This window comes from Aedes albopictus, chromosome 3 (genome assembly GCF_035046485.1).
Source record: "Aedes albopictus strain Foshan chromosome 3, AalbF5, whole genome shotgun sequence".
Lineage (NCBI taxonomy): Eukaryota > Metazoa > Arthropoda > Insecta > Diptera > Culicidae > Aedes > Aedes albopictus.
In genome coordinates this window covers 149,269,425-149,292,360 of record NC_085138.1, presented here as the reverse complement: position 1 = coordinate 149,292,360, position 22,936 = coordinate 149,269,425, and the positions used below count along the sequence as shown (strand labels likewise).

The 22,936-nt window shown below is 41.9% G+C and overlaps 1 protein-coding gene across 4 annotated transcripts in view; it reads right to left on the bottom strand.

The window, feature by feature from the left end:
• Positions 1 to 336: 336 nt before the first annotated feature.
• Positions 337 to 22,936, bottom strand: part of LOC115253773 (gonadotropin-releasing hormone receptor) — a 217,736-nt gene continuing 195,136 nt past the window's right edge. For 3 of the 4 annotated variants that reach the window (XM_029871899.2, XM_062855693.1, XM_029871898.2), the window contains 3 exons: positions 15,581 to 15,786; positions 14,665 to 14,795; positions 337 to 1,746 (listed from right to left, as the gene is read on the bottom strand). In XM_029871899.2, coding sequence (XP_029727759.2) covers positions 1,326 to 1,746; positions 14,665 to 14,795; positions 15,581 to 15,786 — 758 coding nt within the window. In that variant the 3' untranslated portion in view covers positions 337 to 1,325. The remainder of the gene's footprint in view (positions 1,747 to 14,664; positions 14,796 to 15,580; positions 15,787 to 22,936) is intronic. The other variant, XM_062855694.1, reaches the window with a different exon arrangement.

Here is a 22,936-nt window from a genome sequence, read left to right as displayed (position 1 = left end):
CGTCCATACCGCGAAAATCGGGAGGCTACGGTGGGCGGATCACGTCATCAGGATGTCGGATAGCAACCCAACTATAATGGTTCTCGAGAGTCATCCGACCGGTACAAGAAGACGTGGTGCGCTGCGAGCTAGGTGGGTCGGGTCGACCAAGTGGAGGACGATCTGTGGACCCTACGCAGAGTGCGGAACTGGAGACAAACAGCCATGGACCGAGTAGTACCAGCCTGATCGGTAAGGTAAGTAAGCCATATAACAATTTCGAAATTTCTATGGACCGTGAAATACCTCCCCCCAACCCCATTAGAGAACGTTCGAATGATATATGTATAGGGTCGGCATGCGCTTGATTGATTTATGGAGTGTTTGCCGTTTATGTTTCAGAGAGCAAATGAATAACGACTTAGCTAGAAGCGAACCGATTATCACACGTGAGATTTTAAAAACGATACATATCGTGCTCTCAGTCCATTCCGGATCCACCGTTGGTCCCCACAGATATAGGTTTGCACGTGTTGGATGGATGAGTTGAATAACATTGTAAGCGAAGAAATAATTATGGGAATGTGAAATTAAATGATAGACAGTCGTGGGCGATGTATTTTTTTCTCATTGTTTTGTATTAAAATATACGACCGTTTGCTTTTATTTTAAAATCTGATTTGAATCCACTGATTGATTTCATTACACAACAATGCAACTTGGCTTAAACTGTTTGCTATCTCGTTGAGTTTTTCTTAATATCATAAACACATCTCAGATTCTCATAACAGTGATATACATTTCTAGTTTCGTTCATTCGCTGTCTTTGTAGGTTCTGTCTTGTTCTCTACAAATAATTTATATTCTCACTTGTTACGCTTTGCTGCCTATTGAAGCAATAATTTGTTCTTCTCGGAGCTAAGCTCCAAACAATCGTCGTCTAACGTGGGTGTGTCTGTGTGTGTAAATATATACGTGTAATACTTAAATTATTCCGGAGCATAACGGATGGCCCTACAGGAACGTGTAATCAGTTTCCTTTGTTATCACGTTTCCCTTGTCATGCGTTTGAGCATTCTTCAAGATAATCTCCCTTCCTATAATTGCATTTGAGGACTGAGTCGAAAATTTAGCTGGAAGCATTTACCATTTTTCTATAGCTGTTCCCTTGGAACAGTCTAATGATCCTTCGGAATGTCAGCAGCCCATTTTCGATACAGTCCTCAATGTTAAAGCTCTGGCACAGTAGCGCGGGAAGGGGAGCAACTTATTTATAATCCAAGTAAGCGCTGATGCTGTTTGCACACCAAGAAAACAGGTGCCTGCTGCGATGCAATGTACGATATTTACAGCTTAGTAGGCCGTGTCCGCCGAAGCAGCTGACTGAGGGAGTAGAACTTCCGGGCCAGGCTCCGCTTGCCGCCCGACGAGGACGTTCCCTTCAGGTTTATCTGGTTGACGTTCTCGTCCAGACTCTTGAGGTCCTTTTCCAGCGCCATCAGCGAGATCTCCTCCGCCAGGTTCGAGTTCGAGTGGGACATTTTGTGATTAGCGGAAAGATAGCTGCTTTTGGGCTGCAAGGGCTGATGATGATGGTGGCGGTGGTGCGGCGTATGGTGATGGGGATGATGATGGTGCTGCTGTTGCTGTTGCGTATGGAGCTCCAATTGCTGTGGAGAGGCTGGCTGCTGCTGCAACAATTGCTGATGGTGGTTGCCATTCTGATTGTTGCAGGTAGATGACCGTTGAAAATACACCGATCCTTCCCTGTGGAGAAAAATGAGGAAAATTTAGTGGAATTGGGTTTCTTTGGATGTTTGTGAGTATTCGAGCTGTTTGAATGAAAAAGCTAACACAGCTTGGTAGAGATAAGAAAGCTTTAGAGTTAAACTTATACTCAAAGCTACCATTGATTATAAAAAAAGAATAACTGTATTTCCATTATTACTATCTGCCTAGAATAATGCTTATAACTAAATACTTTATCTCTTCTTGGTGGCACAGACCTCTTGGTTCATATCAACTTGTTGTTAGAAAATGCTGGAAAGCATGTATTGAATACGATATGCGGAGGTTTTATGCAACTGTCATTGGTGAGCGGCACAAGACTGCGTCAGTGCTCGCCATGTGCAATGTTCGGACGGACATTGCTAACTGATATAACAATGCAATGGTGGCAGCCAGGTAGAACAAGCACTTCGAAGATTTGTTAAATGGTACTAATGAAGGAGCACCCAGGGACAGGATGAGCATACAGTGCACAGTAGGCCAGGACCCAAATTTACGAGGAAAGATGAGGAAAGATGCCTTCAACGCCTTTACATGATTTTTTTGCAATTACGTTGTGAAAAGTTGACTATTTCAGCTGGCTGAAGTATGCTAAAATGGCCTACTTTTCACCCCTAATGCAAGTGTGCCGAAACGTACTAGATCTGTGGAAGAGCGAAACGAACGGCGGGTGTAGACCTGTGCGCCGACTATATCTTGCTTGGCGGCGGCGTCAATCGGCCAATCGGTCAATCGCCAATATTTGACCATAATATCAACATTGGCAAAGCAAAAAAGTTGTAATTACGCTCTTGCATTTGTAGTCTGAGCTTTTTCATGAATAAATGGTCATACACCATTACGTTTGAATGATTTTCATTATTTATGTTCGGGTCCATCACTGAAACCAGTAATTAGACCTATTATGACATTACCCGTATTCTTAGTGTAGTGCATATTGCATCTTCCCATTGCAAATGAAGGGCAAAAATGTAGATTTTGCTACAGTATTTGTTTTGTGTTCTTAAACCCTTTAGAAGCGATCAAATTTGATAATAAGGTCGCACTATTTACACTTAAGAATCCCCGAACGATTTCAGAGATGCATCGCAGAAGGAATTCCAGGAGGAGCCTAAGATCATTCTAGATCTACAGAAACTGCTGTATGAAATCCTGAAGAAACTTCTGCAGGATGTGGTTCAAGAGAGATCCCCGCAGAAACTTTTGAAGAAATCCCTGATTGTAATTTTCGAGAAATTTCTGAAGGAAATCCAGGAATAATCCCCGAAATGGATTCAAGCAGAAATTTCAAAGAAATTACTGCAGAATTCCGCAAACAAATTCCAGGAGGAATCCCAGAAGAAATTCCAGCGGGAATTTCTAAAGGAATTCGAGATGGAATCAACAAAAAATATCCAGGAGGAATCTCAGAAAGAATTCCATGAGAAATAAATGAGAGAATTCTAGGAGGAATTGCTGAAAGAATTCCACGAGGAATCTTTGAAGGAATTCCAAGAGGAATCCCGAAAGAATTCCAGGTGAAATCTCCGAAGAAATTCAAAGAGGAATCACCAAAGGAATTTCAAGAGGGAAACCCAAAGGAATTCCTTAAGAAATCTCCGACGGAATATCAGAAGAAATGCCCGAAGGAATTTTAGGAGGAATTCTCGAAGGAAGAACCCTCCAGGAGGAACCCTGGAAGGAATTCTAGGAGGACTCCCCGAAGGAATTTTAGGAGGAATGGAATCACCGAAGGAATTCCAGGAGTAATCTCCGAAGAAATTTTAGGAGCAATCCTCGAAGGCAGTCCAGAAAGAATCCCCGAAGAAATTCCAGGAGGAATCAACGAAGGAATTCCACAAGGAATCCCCGAAAGAATTCTGGGAAGAATCTCCGAAGGAAATCCAGGAGGAATCCCCGAAAGAATTCTGGGAAGAATCTCCGAAGGAATTCCAGGAGGAATTTCCGAAGGAAATCTAGGAGGAATCTCCGAAGAAATTACAGGAGAAAACCCTGCAGGAATTTCAGAGGGAACCATTGGGGAACCTCGAAAGAATTTCAAGAGGAATCTCCAAAGAAATTCAAGAAGGAATCCCCGAAGGAACTGTAGAAAGAATCCCCGATTTCCAAGAAGAATTTCCGAAGTAAATTCCAGAGGAATACCTAAAGGAATTTCTGAAGGAGTTTCAGGAGGAATCTCCGTTGGAATTCTAAGAGGAATCACCAAAGAAATTTCAGGAGGAATCTCCGAAAGAATTCCAGAAGGAATCCCCGAAAATATTCCAGGAAGAATCCTAGGGAAGGAATTCTAGGAGGAATTTCCGGAGGAATTTCATGAGGAATTCCCGAAGGAATTCCAAGAAGATATTTGAAGAGGAATCACCAAGTGGAAACTCCGAAGGAAATCCAGGAGGAATCCACGAAGGTAGTCCAGAAGGAATCCCTGAAGGATTTCTAAAAGGAATCTCCGAAAAAAATACAGGAGTCATTTCAGAAGTAATTCCAGGAGAAATCCGCGAAGAAATTCTAGAAGAAATCTCCGAAGGAATTCTAGGAGCAATCTTCGAATAATTTCCAGGAGGAATCCCCGAAGGAATTTCAGGAGAATTCCCCGAAGAAATTCCAGGAGAAATCCCTGCAGTAATCCTAGTAGCAACCCCTGAAGGAATCTCCGAAAGATTTTCAAAAGAAAATCCCGAAGGAATTCCAAGAGGAATCCGTATAGGAAGTACAGAAGAAATCCTCGAAGGAACTCTACGAGGAATTTCCAAAGGAATTCTAGAAGCAATCACCGAAAGAATTCCAGGAGTACTCTTGGAGGAATTCCATGAGGAATCCCTGAAGGACATCCAGAAGGAATCTCCTAAGGAATTCTAAAAAAAATCATCAAATAAACTCCAGGAGGAAATCCCGAAGACATTTCAAGAGAAATTTACGACAGAATATCAGAGGAAATCCCCGAAAGAATTTCAGGAGGAATCCATGAAGGAAGTCCAGGTGGGGTCCTCGAAGGAATTCTAGGAGAAATTCCAGAATGAATTCTAGGAGGAATCTCCGAATAAATTCCAGAAGGAATCCCTGAAAGAATTCCAGGAGGAATCTCTCAATGAAGTCCAGGATAAATCCCCGAAGGAACTTTATGAGGTATCCCCGAAGTAATACCAGGAGGAATTTACGAAGGAATTCTAAGAGCAATCAAAAAAGGAATCCTATAGGAAGAACCCACGAAGGAATTCCAGGAGGAATCCACGACGGAATATCAGGAGGAGTCTCCGAAAGAATTTCAGGAGGAATCCTCAACGGAAGTCTAGGAAGAAACTCCGAAAGAAAATTTAGGAAGTACATATCTCCGAAGGAATTTCAAGAGGAATCCCCGAAAGAATTCCAGAAGGAATTCCCGAAGGATTTCTTGGAGAAATCTCCGAAGATTTTCAGGAGGTATCATCGGTATCTGAAGGAAGTCCAGGAGAAATCCCCGAAGAAATTACAGGAAAAATCCCTGCAGAAATTGCAGAGGGAATTCCCTAAGGATTCTATCAAAGGGAATCTTTTGAGGAATTCTTGTAGAAACTCCATGAAAGATCCCTCAAGAACATCCTGGAGATATGCCTGATTATATTCCTAAGGAAATTATTGAAGGAACTCCTACAAGATTTCCTGAAAGAACTCCTGTAGGAATTCCTGAATGAACTTTTGTAGAGATCTCTGATGCAACTCTTCCATCCGTGAGTCCTCCTGGAAAAATCTGAATCTCAATCTACAATCTGAAAGAACCCCAGGATCGATCCCTGGAAAAAAACTCTTAGAAGAATCCCTAAAGGAACTTCTTGAGGAATCTCCTAAGGATAACGACTTAAGGGTAACGTCTTCGGTATACCAATCCATGTGGTCAATTTATAATTTTTTAAATGAACTCAACATGTACATGAAAAGATGGATAAATTATTAGTGAAATTCCGAAAAAATCCACAGCTCAGGTGAGATTTGAACTCACGACCCTCATTCGCTAGACAAGTACTTTTCCAACTTTTGGGGGGTAATCCTGAATTCTCTTGGAGGTATCTTTGAATCCTCCTATAAGATTTTCTAAAGGAACATCTGGAGAGATTTCTGAAGGAACTTCTGTAGGAATCCCTGAAGAAACATCTGCAAGAATCCCTGAAACTCTTGGAGAAATCTCTGAAGGAACTCCTGGACTAATTTCTGTAAGAACTCCTGTAGGAATGTCTAAAGGATCTTCAGAATAAATCCCTGCAGGAACTCCTACACTAATTTCCAAGGACCTCCGGCAGGAATTTCTGAAGATACTTCTTACGGAATTCTTGATGGATCTCCAGGAGGCATTATTGAATCCTCTTGATTGAATCTCTGAAGGGACTTCTGGAAGGATACCTGAGCGAACTTCTGTTGAAATGGCTTACGGAACTTCTGATGGAATTCTTAATGAGCACCTGGAGGTATCACTCCTGGAGCTATTGGGGAGATGCCTGAATGAACTCCTGGAGAGATCACCGAAGGAACTTCTGGAGTAATCCTTGATAGAACTTCTGACATAATCTCTGAAAAAATTTCGAGAGACATCCCGAAGTAATTCCAAAAGGTATGCCTGAAAAAATTTCAGGAGGTATTTTTGTAGAAATTCGAGGAAAGCTGCTAGAAAGAATTCCTGTAGGAACCCTTGAAGAAACTCCCGGGGCGATCCCTGAAGGATCTTCTTGAGCGATCCCTACAGAACGTCAGGAGAAATTCCTTGTTAGAATTCATGAAGAATTTCTTGGAGGAATCTCTGAGGAAACTCCTGGACTAGTTGCTAAAAAAATTCTTGTAGGAATTCAGGAACTTTAGAAGGAATCCCTCTCAGACTAATCTCTATGGGATTTTTTAAAGGATCTTCTGAATGAATCTTTGATGTATCTGTAGGAGGCATTTCTGAATTTCCCTGAAAGTAATTCTGAAGGAGCTCCTGCAGTTTTCCCTGAAGGTACTCGTGTCGAGATCTTCCTGAGAGTTCTTCTGAAAAAAAAAAATCAATCTATAAAAAAATCCTGGAGGCAAAAGCCGCGCTGAAGACCGAGATAAGGGCAAGCAAAAAGGTCTGCTTTGAGGGTATCTATCAGAGTGCCAATGAGAACCCGTGGGGTGATGCCTACAGGATCGTAATGGCCAAGACGAGAGGTGTAATGGCTCCTACAGAGCAATCTCTAGAGATGTTGGAGGAGATCATCGAAGGGCTTTTTCCGCGTCATGGTCCTAGTCCTTGGTCTCCTTTCGTTGGACAGCTGGGGACCAGGGCTGGCGATGAGGAGAGGGTCACTGATGTGGAACTTGCGGGGATAGCAAAGTCCCTTAGCATAGGTAAGGCCCCAGGTCCGGACGGAGCTCCGAACCTGGCCTTCAAAGTAGCTATTGAAGAAGCTCCCCAGATGTTCAAGTCCGCTATGCAGAAATGCCTGGACGAGGGAGTTTTCCCAGATGCATGGAAGAGGAAGAGCCTGGTTCTATTGCCAAAGACGGGGAAACCACCCGGAGGGGTGAAAATGGTCTCTCGAGTAGCCAGTACGGCTTCCGGAAGGGGATGTCAACCGTAGACGCTATCCTGTCGGTTACAAAAAACCGAATAGAAAGAACTTGAGCGTAAGAGAAGGGGGATTGGCTACTGTGCAGTAGTGATGCGCTCTTGCGTTGGGGACACCGGGGTACCTGTACAAGATTCTCGAAACCTACTTTCAGAATCGAGTACTAGTTTACGACACGGAGGTGGGTCGGAAGTGCTTCCACATAACCTCAGGAGTCCCGCAAGGTTCCATCGTGGGTCCGGTGTTATAGAATGTCATGTACGACGAGGTGTTGAGGTTAGAGTACTCAGTGGAAGTGGAGATTGTCGGAATTATCGACGACATTACGCTCGAAGTCTACGGTGAAACAATCGAGGCGGTGAAGTTGACTACCGACCACTCGATAAAGGTTGTGGAGGCGTGGATGCGGTCCAGGAAACTGGAGCTGGCTCACCACAAGACTGAGGTGACAGTTGTTAACAACCGGAAGTCGGAGCAGCAGGCGGAGATCAGTGTAGGTGAGTGCATTATCCTGTCAAACATTGGCGTATCTAGGATTTTTTCCTAGGGGGTGCCTGGGGGGTGCCAATTTGAGTGGCTTCCAGGTTGTTTTGCTTTTTTTTGCAAAAAGAAATACCGATCCACCTTCTACTTCTTAGTACAAAAATATCGCGGGACAAATAAGCCCGAAATTTTAAACGCGCTTTATTTAAAGAACAGTTTTTTGTTTTGTTTTTGAAAAATCCGAACCGTTGTACTGACTTAACACTCATGTGAGGTTTGAGAACTTGATAAGTTGATTACCTATAATACATGGAATTTGTATTTTCAGTTGGAACTTTACAATCATCACAACCCCTTTGTGGATTGAATATATTGATTAAGAATACGTTTTCAGAGCAATTATTAGAAGTGTAAATCTCGGAAACTATCAAATATATTCACAAATTTGCGTTTAACTTGTATTCTTCGTGACATCCTCTTTGTTTTATTGCATGATAACAACCCTTATAAAATAGTTTTCAAGAACAATTGTAAGAGTCTTTTTTTTCCTCCCATGCTGTGGAAATTAAACCACTGCGTCCAATAAGCTGAACTTTTGTGGCATTGAAATTGTAAAATCAGGATATATATTTGCATTTTTGGCTTGACTACAACATCAATAGCGAACTTCGATTTTTCTCTTCAGGATTCTAATTCTATGCAATAATATAATAAAGAAATTTGTGTTTTCGGCAAAACATTGTTTCGGTTATTCCTCAGGGAATATTCCCGGCAACTTATTTGGAAATTGTTTTGCAATTCATTTGAATTAAGACTTTTTTATGAAATCTCTCAGTAATTCCTTTGAGTTTGGCAAATTTCTTCAGCAATTCCCTTAGGAATTTATATGTCTAGAATTTGATACTGAACACCTTTTACGCATCCTTTGAAAATTTCATCGGAAATTACTTTGGAAATTTCTTTGGCAATTCCACTAGCAGTTTATTTGTTTTTTTTACTTCATTAGCAAATCCTTTGAAATGTTTTCTCGGGAGTTTCTTCGCCAATTTTTAGTAGTCTTTCAAGCGATGTTTTGGTAATGTCAACAATTCTATTGATAATTGCTTTTTAAAATTATCTAATTTCTCTTCAGGCAATTCCTTTGGAAATTATTTTAGTGAAGCCTTTGGTGATTCATTCGACATTGACTCTGGGAACTTCCTCACAATGTATTCGGCAAGTCATTCTACTTTTTTTTCGATTTTCGTTGATTTTTTGGAATTTCATTATCCATGCTAGGTATTTCTTCACCAATTCTTTTGAAAACTCCTTCGGAAGTTCTTTTATAAATCGCTTCTTAAATTTAAATAGAAATTCTTTAGACAATTTCTTCTAGATTTCTTCAGTAGTTATGTAAGGAATTCCTGCAGCAGATGATTTCAGAACATTTTGGGCATTTCCGATGTTACTTGCATTGAACATTTATTTGGGAATTTTATAAGCAAATCCTTTTGAAATTTTGGAAACTTTTAATATTACTTTAAGAACTTCTTCGGTAATTTCTTTGGAAAGTGATTGGGCAATTTTCTTAGAGATTTCCTTTGGGAATTTCTTTGAAAAAAATTTCTGGCGGTTCTTTAAAAAATCTGTCACTGCAATCACTTTTGGAATTCTTTCTAAATTTTGTTCAGAAATTCCTTTGATGATTTTGGAAAATTCTTTGAGAATTTCTTCGATTTTTTTTTGAGAATGTTTGTGTAAATTTTTATAGAATATATTTCGGCAATTTATTTTGAGATTGGGTTTGGCTAATTTCTTTAAAAAGCATTCCGGAATTTCTCTGGTGATTCTTATATGAATTCTTTTGGCAACTACTTTGAAAATTCTATGGTTATTTTGATGATTTTTTTCTGACAATTGCTTTGGGAATTTGTCAGGAAGGTTTTCGTGAATTTTAAGGATTTTTTAGAGCCAGTCCAGTTGAGAATTTCTGTATTTCCAGTTCAGCAATTTTCGGAAGCAATATATATAAATACAACTGAATCATAGAGAATAACAAAAGTAATCACGATAAAATTGCCTGAGAAAGTTGCAAAATAACTGAAAAAGAAATTGCTGAAATAAATTCAGAGGAATAGCCATTGAAGTTATAGAAAAAAAAACCAAAGAAATTGCTGATTGAAAACTACCACAGAAATTTTCAAAAAAAAAAAACTTGCCGAAGGAACTCTTAAAGAAATGTTCTAGCGAATACGGAGGCGTGGGTTCGAATCCCACCAGAACGTGTTTTTTTACAAATTCATCTCTCAATTTGTCAAATAGCAACATACGGTGCCTTCTAATCAATAAGTTTTTCCCGTTCATTCCTATAGGATTTCACTAGAGATTTGTCTAGTAATACCTCCTAGGATTTCGCTGGAATTCCAACTATTCTCGAAATTCGTAAAGGAATTCCTACAGAGATTTCTGTTGGGATTCCTTCAGCTGGAATTCTTTGAAGAAGTCCAACAGAGTACTAGAAGTAATCCCATGATTAGTTCTTAGAATAATCCATGATTAAAAACTCAAGAGGAATTCTCAGATGAGTATTTAGAAAAATCCCTGAAAAACCCTAGAAGAATCCCAGCAAGAATGCCTGGAGAAATCCGTAAAGGGATTTTTGCAGGTATCACAGTGAGAATTCCTGGAGGAGACCTAGGAGGCATGCCTGAAACATTAGAAGCAGCAGAAATCGCTTTAGAATCCCAGGAGGAATTCCTGGATGAAAGTCAAGAAGAGTTCCTGGAGGAATCTAATGAGAAATATTTGGAGAAATCTCAGGAAAAAAAACCCTTTAGGATTTCCAGGAATAAACACCGAAGGTACTTCTGCAAGGCTCCTAGTAAGATTTCCTTGAATAATCCCAGCAAATTTTTGAAGGAATCCCTGGAAAAATTCATAGAAGAATCCCTAGAGATATTCCGGGATGTATTATAGTAACAATTTCTGGAGGAGTCCAAGGAGGAATTGCTGAATGAATTACAGCAGGAATAGCTTGAGAAATCCAGCTGAAATTCCTGGTGGAAGGCAAAGAGGAGTTCATGGGAGAAAATCTATGAGAAAGTTATGAGCGAATTTTTGGATAAAATATCTTGGATTAAATTTCCTGGAGGAATCACCGGAGAGCTTCTGAACAAATCCCAAAAAAAATCTCAGGAGGTATTCTTAGAAGCATTCTGAGATGTATCATTGTAGAAATCTCAGCAGAAATTGCTGGAGAAATTTCTAGAGAAACCTCATCAGGAATGCCTGGGGGGAATCTAAAGAAAAATCCTTGGAACACCTAGAGAAGTCCCTGCTAGAACCGGTAGAGGTATTCTGGAAGAATATGTAAAGAAGGCCCTAAAGGAATCGCTGGAGGAATATAAGGAATATATGAAGGATTCTCAGAAAGATTTACCCGATATATTCCAGCCGCCACTATGCTAGGATAAATTCATATAGGAATCTCTAGAAGAATTTCTGGCCATATCATAGTAAGAACTTCTGGAGAAATTGCTGGTAGAACCACAGGAGGAGTTGTTTCAGAAATTCTTGGAGGAAGACCAAACGGAGTTTCTGAAGAAATTCCATGAGGAATTTCTGGAGAAATCTTTGGATAAAATTTCTTGAGGAATTCCTGGATGAGTTTTTAGAGAAATCCTTGGTAGAACAACCAAAAGAATTTCTGCATGAATTCCAGGAAGATTCTTTGGTAAGATCCCTGCAGAAAAGCCAGGAGAAAGCTCTAGAAGAAGTCGTAGCATAATTTCTGAAGTACCACGGTTAGAATTTCTGGAAGAAGAATAGCTGGAAGAACCGCAGAAATTGCTTGAGGAATCCCAGCTGAAATATCTGGAGGAATTCCCAGAATTCCGGGAGGTATCATAGAAGTAATTTCTAGAGAAATCCTTGAACCAGGGATGTCGGGGGTATCCTAAGAGAAGATCCTCTAACAAATGTCTGGAGGAATACCTACAGTTCTCCTTGAAATAATCGGTAGAAGTATACTGGAGGAATCCCTAATGGAATCGCAGGAGAAATCGCAGGAAAAATGCCAGAAGAAATCTTTAGAAGTATTTCTGAAGGAGTTTTAAAGGGGATTGCTGAAGAGTTCCAGCTGGAATTCATGGAACAAGGTCAATAGAAGTTCTTGGAGAAATCCCTTGTGGTATTTCTAGAGGATAAATCCTTGAAGAAATCTCTGGAAGAATCACCGAAGGGATTTTTAGATAAATCACAGAGAGATTTTCCGGAAGAATTTCCAGAAGAACTTCCCTAGTAGAATTCCCAGTAGGAATTGCTGGAAGAATCTTAGCTGGAGTTGCTTGAGGAATTCTAGCCACAATTACCGGAGGAAGGCCAATATAACCTCCTGGAGGAATTCCATGAGAAATTTCTGGAAGAATCTCTGAAGGAATTCCTAGAAGAATCACCGGAGAAATTGCTTGATCAATCTCTGCAGATATTTCTTGTATGTACAACCCCATCAGGAAGCAGAATCCTAAGGAAAGTTTATTGAAGAAATATCGGGGGGAATCCATAAAGGAGGCATAGAGAAATCATTGAATAAATATAGAAGTCTGTTCATTGTTCTTACCAATATCCAAAACGGCAACACGTACAACAGTTGTATAAGTAATTATAGGTTTGTTTATGTTTTGTTTAAATGTGCCATCAATATTGGAATTATTGTGTGAAGTTTTAAATTTTAGGTGCCAGTTAAGGAAAAATTCTAGGGGGTGCCAGGCACCCCTGGAACCCCCCCTAGCTACGCCAATGCTGTCAAAGCGCTCCGTCAAACACTTGGGCGTGATGATCGACGATAAGCTCACCTTCGGTAGCCACGTCGATTATGCCTGTAAAAGAGCCTCCACAGCTATTGCGACACTGTACCGGATGATGTCCAATAGCTCTGCGGTGTACGCCAGTAAGCGCAAGCTTCCGGCTAGTGTTGCTACGTCCATACTTAGGTATGGCGAACCGGCGTGGGGCACTGCGCTAAGTACTGAATGCTACCGTCGGAAGCTAGAAAGTGCTTACAGGCTTATGCGCCTGAAGATTGCGAGCGTGTCACACGACACTCTCTGCGTCACTACTGGTATGGTGCCTATCAGCATTCTTATCAGTGAGGACATGGAGTGCTTCGAAATGCGTGGCACAAGATGACCTCTATGGTCAAATGGCAGCGCGCGTGGGACAGTTCTATCAAAGGAAGGTTGATACCTAGGGTAGATAGTTGGATTAATAGGCGCCATGGGGAAGTTACATTCCACCTGACACAGGTCCTTTCAGGTCATGGTTGCTTCCGACAGTATCTACACCGTTTCGGGCATGCGGATTCTCCCGAATGCCCTGTTTGTGCTGGTTTAGAGGAATCGGCGGAACGCGTTTTGTTCTTGTGCCCGTGTTTTCGCACAATGCGTGACCGCATGCTTGCCACATGCGGAGAGGACACAACTTCGGACATTCTTGTTCAGAGGATGTGTAGGGATGAGTTTGGCCGGATCACCCATATCGTCTGGGAGCTACAGGGGAGGTGGTGCGTGAACTCGGAGAATGGCTTGTTTAGATGCGGTACAAGAGGTGGTCCAGGGGTTCGGAGTCGGCTTCGTAGGTCATACCAGTGCCCTACGGTCAAAATCAACCCTTGCTAGTGGCGTTGCTATCGTAGTGTCGGTCTACTGGGTTGGATTCGAGTCCGCGGTTGGAAAAAGGTCCCCGGCAAGGGCCGGGCCAGGTGGAGACCCTGCAGTCAGGTCAGCAACCTTCTGGTGCAACCGATAGGGCCTGAAGGGTAGTGATACCCTTCCTAGGTTAGATCGGGTTGCACGTAGGCATTAGTTCTTGATGTCTGCTAAATAGTTGGGTGCGGGCGGGGTTGACCCTGCCCGCCTTCCGAGGACAAAGGGAGTGGTGAAGACCACTCGGGAAACTGGCTAAGCGCCAGAATGCTGCCGTGAAGGACCCTCCAAAGCGAGTCATCGATGTTCGTTGCTGCAGGCTACGCGATGTGGTTTCGGTGGTTTCGGAAAGACGAAGGGTTTGGCGACCATGGGAATGTGTTCAGTGGGTCGAGAAGAAAGTAGTCCTGGCTTTTACTTGTTGTAGAAGACGGCCTTAACCCCAAACTACCCTAACCTTCCTGTTAGGGTATCTGTTGAGCAGATTCTCTCCCTATGGTTTAGAAGAAGAAAAAAGCAAACAGTTCTGGAAACCCTAAGCATTTTGAGAAACAGAAGGAATATCGCTCAAGGCCGACAAAGATGGGACTCTACTATACGCCTATTCAACCGTGGTTCATAGTTTCTCGTTCCATAACTATAGCGTTGAAAATCAACAAGCATTGCTGCTAAGCAGACTCAGAAGCAAAGCCTACGTTACTCATAAACGACTATGGAAATTCTCCAAAGAACACTAAGTTGAAGAGCTAGGTCAAGTTTCAATTGGAACTAAGAGCCAGAAAGAAGGAAAAGATGAGGAAAACTAAACAGACGCAAGAAGAATGTAATAAGCAAGAAATGATGACCTATGGTATTTGGTATTTTGGTTTAAAGGGTTATATCTGGTATGGCATTCATCAATTTACTTTATTTATGTACGGCACCAAACAATGCTGCCGAGAATTCTGGTCATGTAGTCATAATAACATAATAACCTATAATAACGATGTTCATGCGCAGCCAATAAACAATGTGTAACACGCATAAAATATCAATAAAAGAAAAAGCTGCAAGAAAAACGACCTCTCCGATGAGCGTATAGCTGCGTAGCAATAATGAAAAAAAAAAGAAAAGCGACAGCAAAGCCATTGCCACGCGACGACTCTTTTGTCGACGCGTCGCGTTTTACACCCAATTACCTTACATGTTGATTGTACTGATTGCGACGCCTTCGGATGGGAATGAGATGGAACGCCCCGTAGATGAGCGGGTTTATTAGGCTGTTCGACATCCCGAAGAAGAAGATGCCCGTCTGCAGGTCCTCGCCGAGCTGTGGATTGAAAGGTGGGAGAGGTGTTAAAAAGTTTAATTAGGATTTTGGGAAACATAATATTATATATGCGATTGTCAAATTTATTTCCAATGAACAATGATACACAGAAAAAAATATTCATGTAAAATTCAGCGAAAAATCATGCACATAAAGGGAATGCTAGAGTTAGTGCATATTTACATGAGATATCATGTCAAATTACGTTACGTTTGTGTACATTTCCGCTAATAGTCGTGTAACTGCTTGGAGTCCATGATGATTTACGCGATGGTTGACGGAAATTTATACGATGGTAATGTAATTTTACATTATATCTCATGTAAAAGTGCACTAACTCTAGCATTCCTATGTGCATGATTTCTCGCTGAATTTTAATAACATATTTTTATTTGTGTATACCTTCTATTGAATTTAGATAAATTTTGAGCCTTTCATGGTTTGTAAGGATTTCTTGTTAAATGAAAATAGGGTATTGTACCATTTGGGCAGGTGTACCTATTTTGGGCACTTGCCCCTATAACTAAGTCAATTTCAAACCGATTGATTTGAATTTTTGTATAGAGTTAGATACTGTTCGTGCCCAACTCTATACAAAAATTCAAATCAATCGGTTTGAAATTGACTTAGTTATAGGGGCAAGTGCCCAAAATAGGTAAACCTGCCCAAATGGTACAAGGCCCTAGATGTTGATCGTTCATTAATGTTACAGTGTATGAGTCCCTCCCAAAGTGAAGTCCGTTTATGCTTCAGTGGTCAAAAACTATAAATAGTGATATACGTACCCTCTCGGTCGGGTTGAGGAACATAAATATCAGCATCATGATGTAGTACGGTGTCCAGCAGACGATGAAAACGACCACTATCACGACGGAAATTCGGAGGGATTTCATCTTGGCCTTGTGTATCAGTCGTTGCCGGTTGGTGTCCGAGCGGCGATAGTAGGACCGGTCGACGGCCGACGTTTCTATCCTAAATATTTTCTCACTACCTGAAACGAATATGGGGGGAAAGAGGGGTTCAATTGGAATTGATTGAGTTATTGTGGGTGCAGCTTTTAGATACGTCTATGTGTGTTCAATTGAATGGACGGTTTAATGAAGGACTGGTTGGTTACATTCAAGCATCGTTTCAATTAAGGGTTTATTCAAATTTGTTTGTTGGATTGCATTCGACAGAACCCAAATTTTGTTCCATTTATACCAACATTAAAGTAGACGATGCAAAAAACATAGTGCATCAACTTTTAACATAACCTCGTGCTAGTTTCCTTGTTTTGTGGAAAACCTAACCCTGACAGAATTCGAGCTTTTACAATAGAAGAAATCAGAAATTCGGTTTCCGGATGATTAATTACCGTCAAGGCGCCATTCACCGTGTGCCTTCGAATATTTTTTCATTATTTCCATATTATGATTGAATGATATGACAATTTCCCTTCAATTTCACCAATACATCACTAATGTATTCCCAAGAAACAATTTTTGCTTTAAGAAATGTTTTGCAAAGCAACGTTATTAAACTGGAAGTCGTATTATATTTCAATAATTTTGAAATAAAACTGATCTTCAACTCTTGTTCGCCCAAAAATGAGAATCTATTCAATGTCAACCGTTCTATAAGCACGATGAAATGAATGTTTATCCAATGATCGTACATCGGTTGTGGAACTCTTGTTCAACGTTAGAACCATCAGCAATTCACACAAACATCATAAACTTTACTTCAACGTTTATTAAACAATGTTGTATGACGCTATTTGTTTAATCATTTAAGAATGGTTTTAGAAACCATTACTGTGTATTAGCAGCATAGTGCATAATAACAAGCTTTCTTCGATATTTATTCCACCATAATACAATCAAAACATGCTGGAGCCGTGATACAACTTACGAAATTTATTTCTATTTATAGATATGATTTTATAATTGCTACAAAAACGATTCTTAAACGTTACTTCAACATCATGTAACATCACACGCAAAAAAAAACCGTTCCGATATACGTGCACTCTCAGTCACGGCAACGGGAACAAACGGGACTATGCATAGCAACGATAACATCAATAAGAAATGTACACCGTGAGCTAGATGTCACGGTTTCTAGAACGCCCATATTGACAGCTGGAACTAGTTCCAGTTCATGGGTAGTACGCTGATCGCAAGAAATTTCTTGGCCTATCTCGATGCGTGGAAAATTCAGGCAAGGAATCGCTCAAGAAATAATAAAGCGTCGCTTTATTCCGGATCCTAGTACGGAGCTGAAACGAAACGTCAAATCAAATGGGGCTTGCTGTGTTAAATTTCTTTACCATTCCGGTCACGGAAAAATAATGCACTTAACGAAAATTACTTGAGCGATTCCGTTTGAAGTGCATACCTCGCATCACGGTGTATATTTCTCGCTTTTAGTATCATACAGGCGTATCCACAATGATCGATTTCTCTTCATCGATTTTCTCTTCTGATTATTCCGGGAAATACGAACAATATTCGGGGGTGGAAGCTCAGGTAAAATATTATCTCCTGGGCGCCCATTAAAAACACCACCCCCGGCGAAGACTGGCGCTCGAGCCTAGCTATTTAGCACTGTAGTTGGAGGAAATGCCAATGCAGAACCCGTAGCTTCCGGGAAGGTAAGCCCAGCTCCCTGGGTTAGTGGGTTGGTGTCAGGCCCTGCGAGCCAGCCGTAAAAAGACTAGCACCGGAAAATCAACAAGAGAAGAATGCGAACCGATACCAATGGCGACGACCACAGCGACGAAAAGGGACTTGCGATTGGATGCTCGGTACGTGGAACTGCAGATCTCTCAACTTCATCGGGAGCACCCGCATACTCGCCGATATACTGAAGGACCGCGGGTTCGGAATCGTAGCGCTGCAGGAGGTGTGTTGGACAGGATCCATGGTGCGAACGTTTAGAGGTAATCATACCATCTACCAGAGTTGCGGCAACACACGTGAGCTGGGAACAGCTTTTATAGTGATGGGCGACATGCAGAGGCGCGTGATCGGTTGGTGGCCGATCGACGAAAGAATGTGCAGGTTGAGGATCAAGGGCCGATTCTTCAACATTAGCATAATAAACGTGCACAGCCCTCACTCCGGAAGCACTGATGATGACAAAGACGCATTTTACGCGCAGCTCGAACGCGAGTACGACCGCTGCCCAAACCACGACGTCAAGATCATCATAGGGGATCTAAACGCTCAGGTAGGCCAGGAGGAGGAATTCAGACCGACGATTGGAAAGTTCAGCGCCCACCAGCTGACGAACGAAAATGGCCTACGCCTCATCGATTTCGCCGCCTCCAAGAACATGGCCATTCGTAGCACCTTCTTCCAGCACAGCCTCCCGTATCGTTACACCTGGAGATCACCACAACAAACGGAATCGCAAATCGACCACGTTCTGATTGATGGACGGCACTTCTCCGACATTATCGACGTCAGGACCTATCGTGGCGCTAATATCGACTCTGATCACTACCTGGTGATGGTTAAACTGCGCCCAAAACTCTCCGTTATTAACAACGTACATTACCGGCGGCCGCCCCGGTACGATCTAGAGCGACTGAAGCAACCGAATGTCGCCACCGCATACGCGCAGAATCTCGAGGCAGCGTTGCCAGACGAGGGTGTGCTCGATGTGGCCCCTCTAGAGGACTGCTGGAGTACAATCAAAGCAGCCATCAACAACGCAGCTGAGAGCACTATCGGGTACGTAGAACGGAGTCGACGAAACGATTGGTTCGACGAGGAGTGCAGAGTGGTTCTGGAGGAGAAGGATGCAGCGCGGGCGGTAATGCTGCAGCATGGAACCCGACAGAATGTGGAGCGATACAGACAGAAGCGGAAGCAGCAGACCCGTCTCTTCCGGGAGAAAAAGCGCCGCCTGGAAGAAGCGGAGTGCGAGGAAATGGAACTGCTGTGCCGTTCACAGGAAACACGCAAGTTCTACCAGAAGCTCAACGCATCCCGCAAAGGCTACGTGCCGCAAGCCGAAATCTGCAGGGATAAGGACGGGGGCCTCCTGACGGACAAACGTGAGGTGATCGAAAGGTGGAAGCAGCACTTCGACGAGCACCTGAATGGCGAAGAGAATGTAGGCACGGAGGACCAAGGCAGCGGAGGAAATGACTATGTTGGTGCAGCAGAGGACGGGAACGAACCAACTCCCACGCTGAGGGAAGTTAAGGATGCCATCCACCAGCTCAAAAACAACAAAGCGGCTGGTAAGGACGGTATCGCAGCGGAACTCATCAAGATGGGCCCGGAAAAGTTGGCCACCTGTCTGCACCAGTTAGTAGTCAAGATCTGGGAAACCGAACAGCTACCGGAGGAGTGGAAGGAAGGGATAATCTGTCCCATCCACAAGAAAAGCGACAAGTTAATGTGTGAGAATTTTCGAGCGATCACCATTTTGAATGCCGCCTACAAAGTGCTATCCCAGATCATCTTCCGTCGTCTTTCACCTAAAGTAAATGAGTTCGTGGGAAGTTACCAAGCTGGTTTCATCGACGGCCGGTCGACAACGGACCAGATCTTCACCGTACGGCAAATCCTCCAGAAATGCCGTGAATACCAGGTCCCAACGCATCACCTGTTCATCGACTTCAAAGCGGCATACGACAGTATCGACCGCACAGAGCTATGGAAAATTATGGACGAGAACAGCTTTCCCGGGAAGCTGACTAGACTGATAAGAGCAACGATGGACGGTGTGCAGAACAGCGTAAGGATTTCGGGTGAACTATCCAGTTCATTTGAATCTCGACGGGGACTACGACAAGGTGATGGACTTTCCTGCCTACTATTCAACATCGCCTTGGAAGGTGTTATGCGACGAGCCGGGCTCAACAGCCGGGGTACGATCTTCACGAAATCCAGCCAATTTGTATGTTTTGCGGATGACATGGATATTATTGCTAGGACATTTGGAACGGTGGCAGAACAGTACACCCGCCTGAAACGTGAAGCAGCAAAGGTCGGACTGGTGGTGAATGCGGCTAAGACAACGTACATGCTGGTAGGTGGGACTGAGCGAGACAGGACAAGCCTTGGCAGCAATGTTACGATAGACGGGGATACCTTCGAGGTGGTAGAAGAATTCGTCTACCTCGGTTCCTTGCTAACGGCTGACAATAACGTGAGCCGTGAAATACGAAGGCGCATCATCAGTGGAAGTCGTGCCTATTATGGGCTCCAGAAGAAACTGCGGTCAAAAAAGATTCACCCCCGCACCAAATGTACCATGTACAAGACGTTAATAAGACCGGTGGTTCTCTACGGGCACGAGACGTGGACGATGCTCGAGGAGGACATGCAAGCTCGGAGTTTTCGAGCGACGGGTGCTAAGGACGATCTTCGGCGGCGTGCAGGAGAACGGTGTGTGGCGGAGAAGGATGAACCACGAGCTCGCTGCACTTTATGGCGAACCCAGCATCCAGAAGGTAGCCAAAGCCGGAAGGATACGGTGGGCAGGGCATGTTGCAAGAATGCCGGACAACAACCCTGCAAAGTTGGTGTTTGCTAACCATCCGGTTGGTACAAGAAGGCGTGGAGCGCAGAGAGCACGATGGGCGGACCAGGTGGAGCGTGATCTGGCGAGTGTTGGGCGTGACCGACGTTGGAGAGCTGCAGCTGCAAATCGAGTATTATGGCGGCAAATTGTTGATTCAGTACTATCATGAATTTGATGTTAACTAAATAAATGAATGAAAACGAACAATATTCGGATGATCTCTCGATGTGTTTCGGTAAATGATGACTAGGACTAGCTTCTAAAACAACAAAAAACAACCGAGAATGATTTGCCGGTCAAGTTATTACCCGAAGAGAAAATCGATTAAGAGAAATCGATCATTGTAGTTACGCCCGTATGATACTAAGCGCGAGATTTGCTTGTTCTCATATTTGCGTTTGTTTGTTCACGTTTATCAGAACGGATTTTTTCGCGTGCATGTAACGATAAAATGAGAAAATTATTTAACTTTCAACGTTTCTGCATTTGTGTCTGGAATAGCTCTCTCTGATTATGTACCCCCAACATCTTTATTTTATTACATTTTATGGGACAAATCACATCAACGGAAAGACTCGAACTCTGGACCTTTGGATTCACATTCATCTGCATCCGCTCTGCTTCAATCCGAATTATATGAATCGGCAGATTTAAAGCAGTATATAAATAATCAATTCCTGAGTCGAATACATTACCGTACATATGCTGCCTAAACTTTCCTAAAATTTTTTTTTTCAACTATGTCTTCATAAACATTGAAGTTGATCAATGTTTGAATAATTGTAACCGCAACGTTTAATCATAAGGCATGTATGCTAATTATTTTGCTAGTTTGTCAGTAATTCACGGTGTTGTGTTGTAAGATTGGTATCGCTTCGAACTTTTTTTTATTTGAACGTCCAAATAAGTGATTTTTATTTATTTCACTGCTCCTGTTTTGTGTCGGATGGAGAATGTGTAAAACTTGTGTACCGTAATCCGGGGTAACATTGATCAGAATTTTCTATCCTTCTTGAATAATTCTCTTGTTAAAGCAAACGTTACATGCTTTATATTTTTAAAACAAGTACTCACCCTCAGAGTATGTGTTAAGCTACTCGAAAAAGTATTGTAAAACTTTAAAACATGTTTAAATAAAGTTTTTAATCTAATTTTTGATTGTGATGATTTGGGGTAACATTGATCATGTCAGTGATCAATGTTCATTTGTGTTGAAAATACCCTTACTTACTAAATTCGGGGTCGTTAATTTCGAATATGTTGTCCAAATTCTTACAAATTATGTACTTTTCAAGTTATTTTAGGATTAAAATCCACTAAACCACGAATAACGCCTAAAGGTAGGCAATGGCTTAAGGAATTGATAGCCGACTTTTAATAAATCGTATATTTCACTGAAAAATAGCATTTTCATAAAAGTTTCGTATATTAAATCCAATTCTAGGATATCATATTGAAGTAATACAGTGATTTCGAACCTCATATTGTATCTAGTATTCACGCCAAGCATGAATGTTTAACAATGTATCTCATTGTGCTACGAAACACAATTATGGAAAAATCGATTTAATTCAATGTTTATGAAATTCAATTTTCATAAATTGCATGTCATTTAATAGCTAAATGATAGCAGATTACGATATACCATTCCATAGCAGAAACTGATTCAATGTAAAATGCTTGTTTGAACATTTCATGAGGTGGGTCAAGCCGATCAATGTTACCCCGCTGATCAATGATACCCCGGATTACGGTATATGTCCAGACAGCTATAAGATATGGACATAAGGAAGATGAGCCCGGTTTGACCGGTGGCAACAAAGTGGATAGAGTAGATTGTCAATACCAAACAGAGGAGCCGCCCAGGGTCAACTTCAGCTGCTTTTCTGGTGTTTTTTGCCGATTTTGCTGTCGTTGGAGCGTATAGTGTTAAAGGTAAGTCAAAATTTTTTTAAAAGTGTGAAGAATGTGATATTTAGAGCTGCTGCAAGAAGTTTGTTTGGTCTTCAAGCTTGTAGCCGCGGTTGCTCTTTTTAGGCTCCTAATCAGCAATCGTGTTTACAAAAAGGGGCAGGGCGAACAACGATAGGTATTTAAGTGACACAGTACCACTGCTAATCAACATTGCTTGAATAAAAGTGTAACATTTGTATTAAAGAAACATGGTAACATCTTGTTGTTAAGCTATATCAGTGTAGTTGAATAAAATGATCAAGCAAAAGTTGTTAATTAAATAAGCTACTTGTTCCATTAAAGATCTTATGTGGAATAACGGCATCTAATACGTTGGAAGCAGCTTGTATTCTATCATTATTAGAGCACTATTGGACAGATGATGTGAATACTTAAGCAACTGTTTTCAAACTTTTATACCATTGGTTATTTAATGAGCAGAAATATGTTTAACTAACGTGCAGTTTCCACTGCATGAAACATTTATTCGCCATTTTGTTCAACATAAACTCTTGTACAACTGTCGGCGCCTTTGTAGCACATTTAATCAACTGACGTGCTTTAATAATATTATCATTAATATGATTTTGAATTGTTACTTGGGTTGTTACCATGTCAACACGCTCATTAGAAATATTTAAAAGTATCATTTTGACACTAAAGTG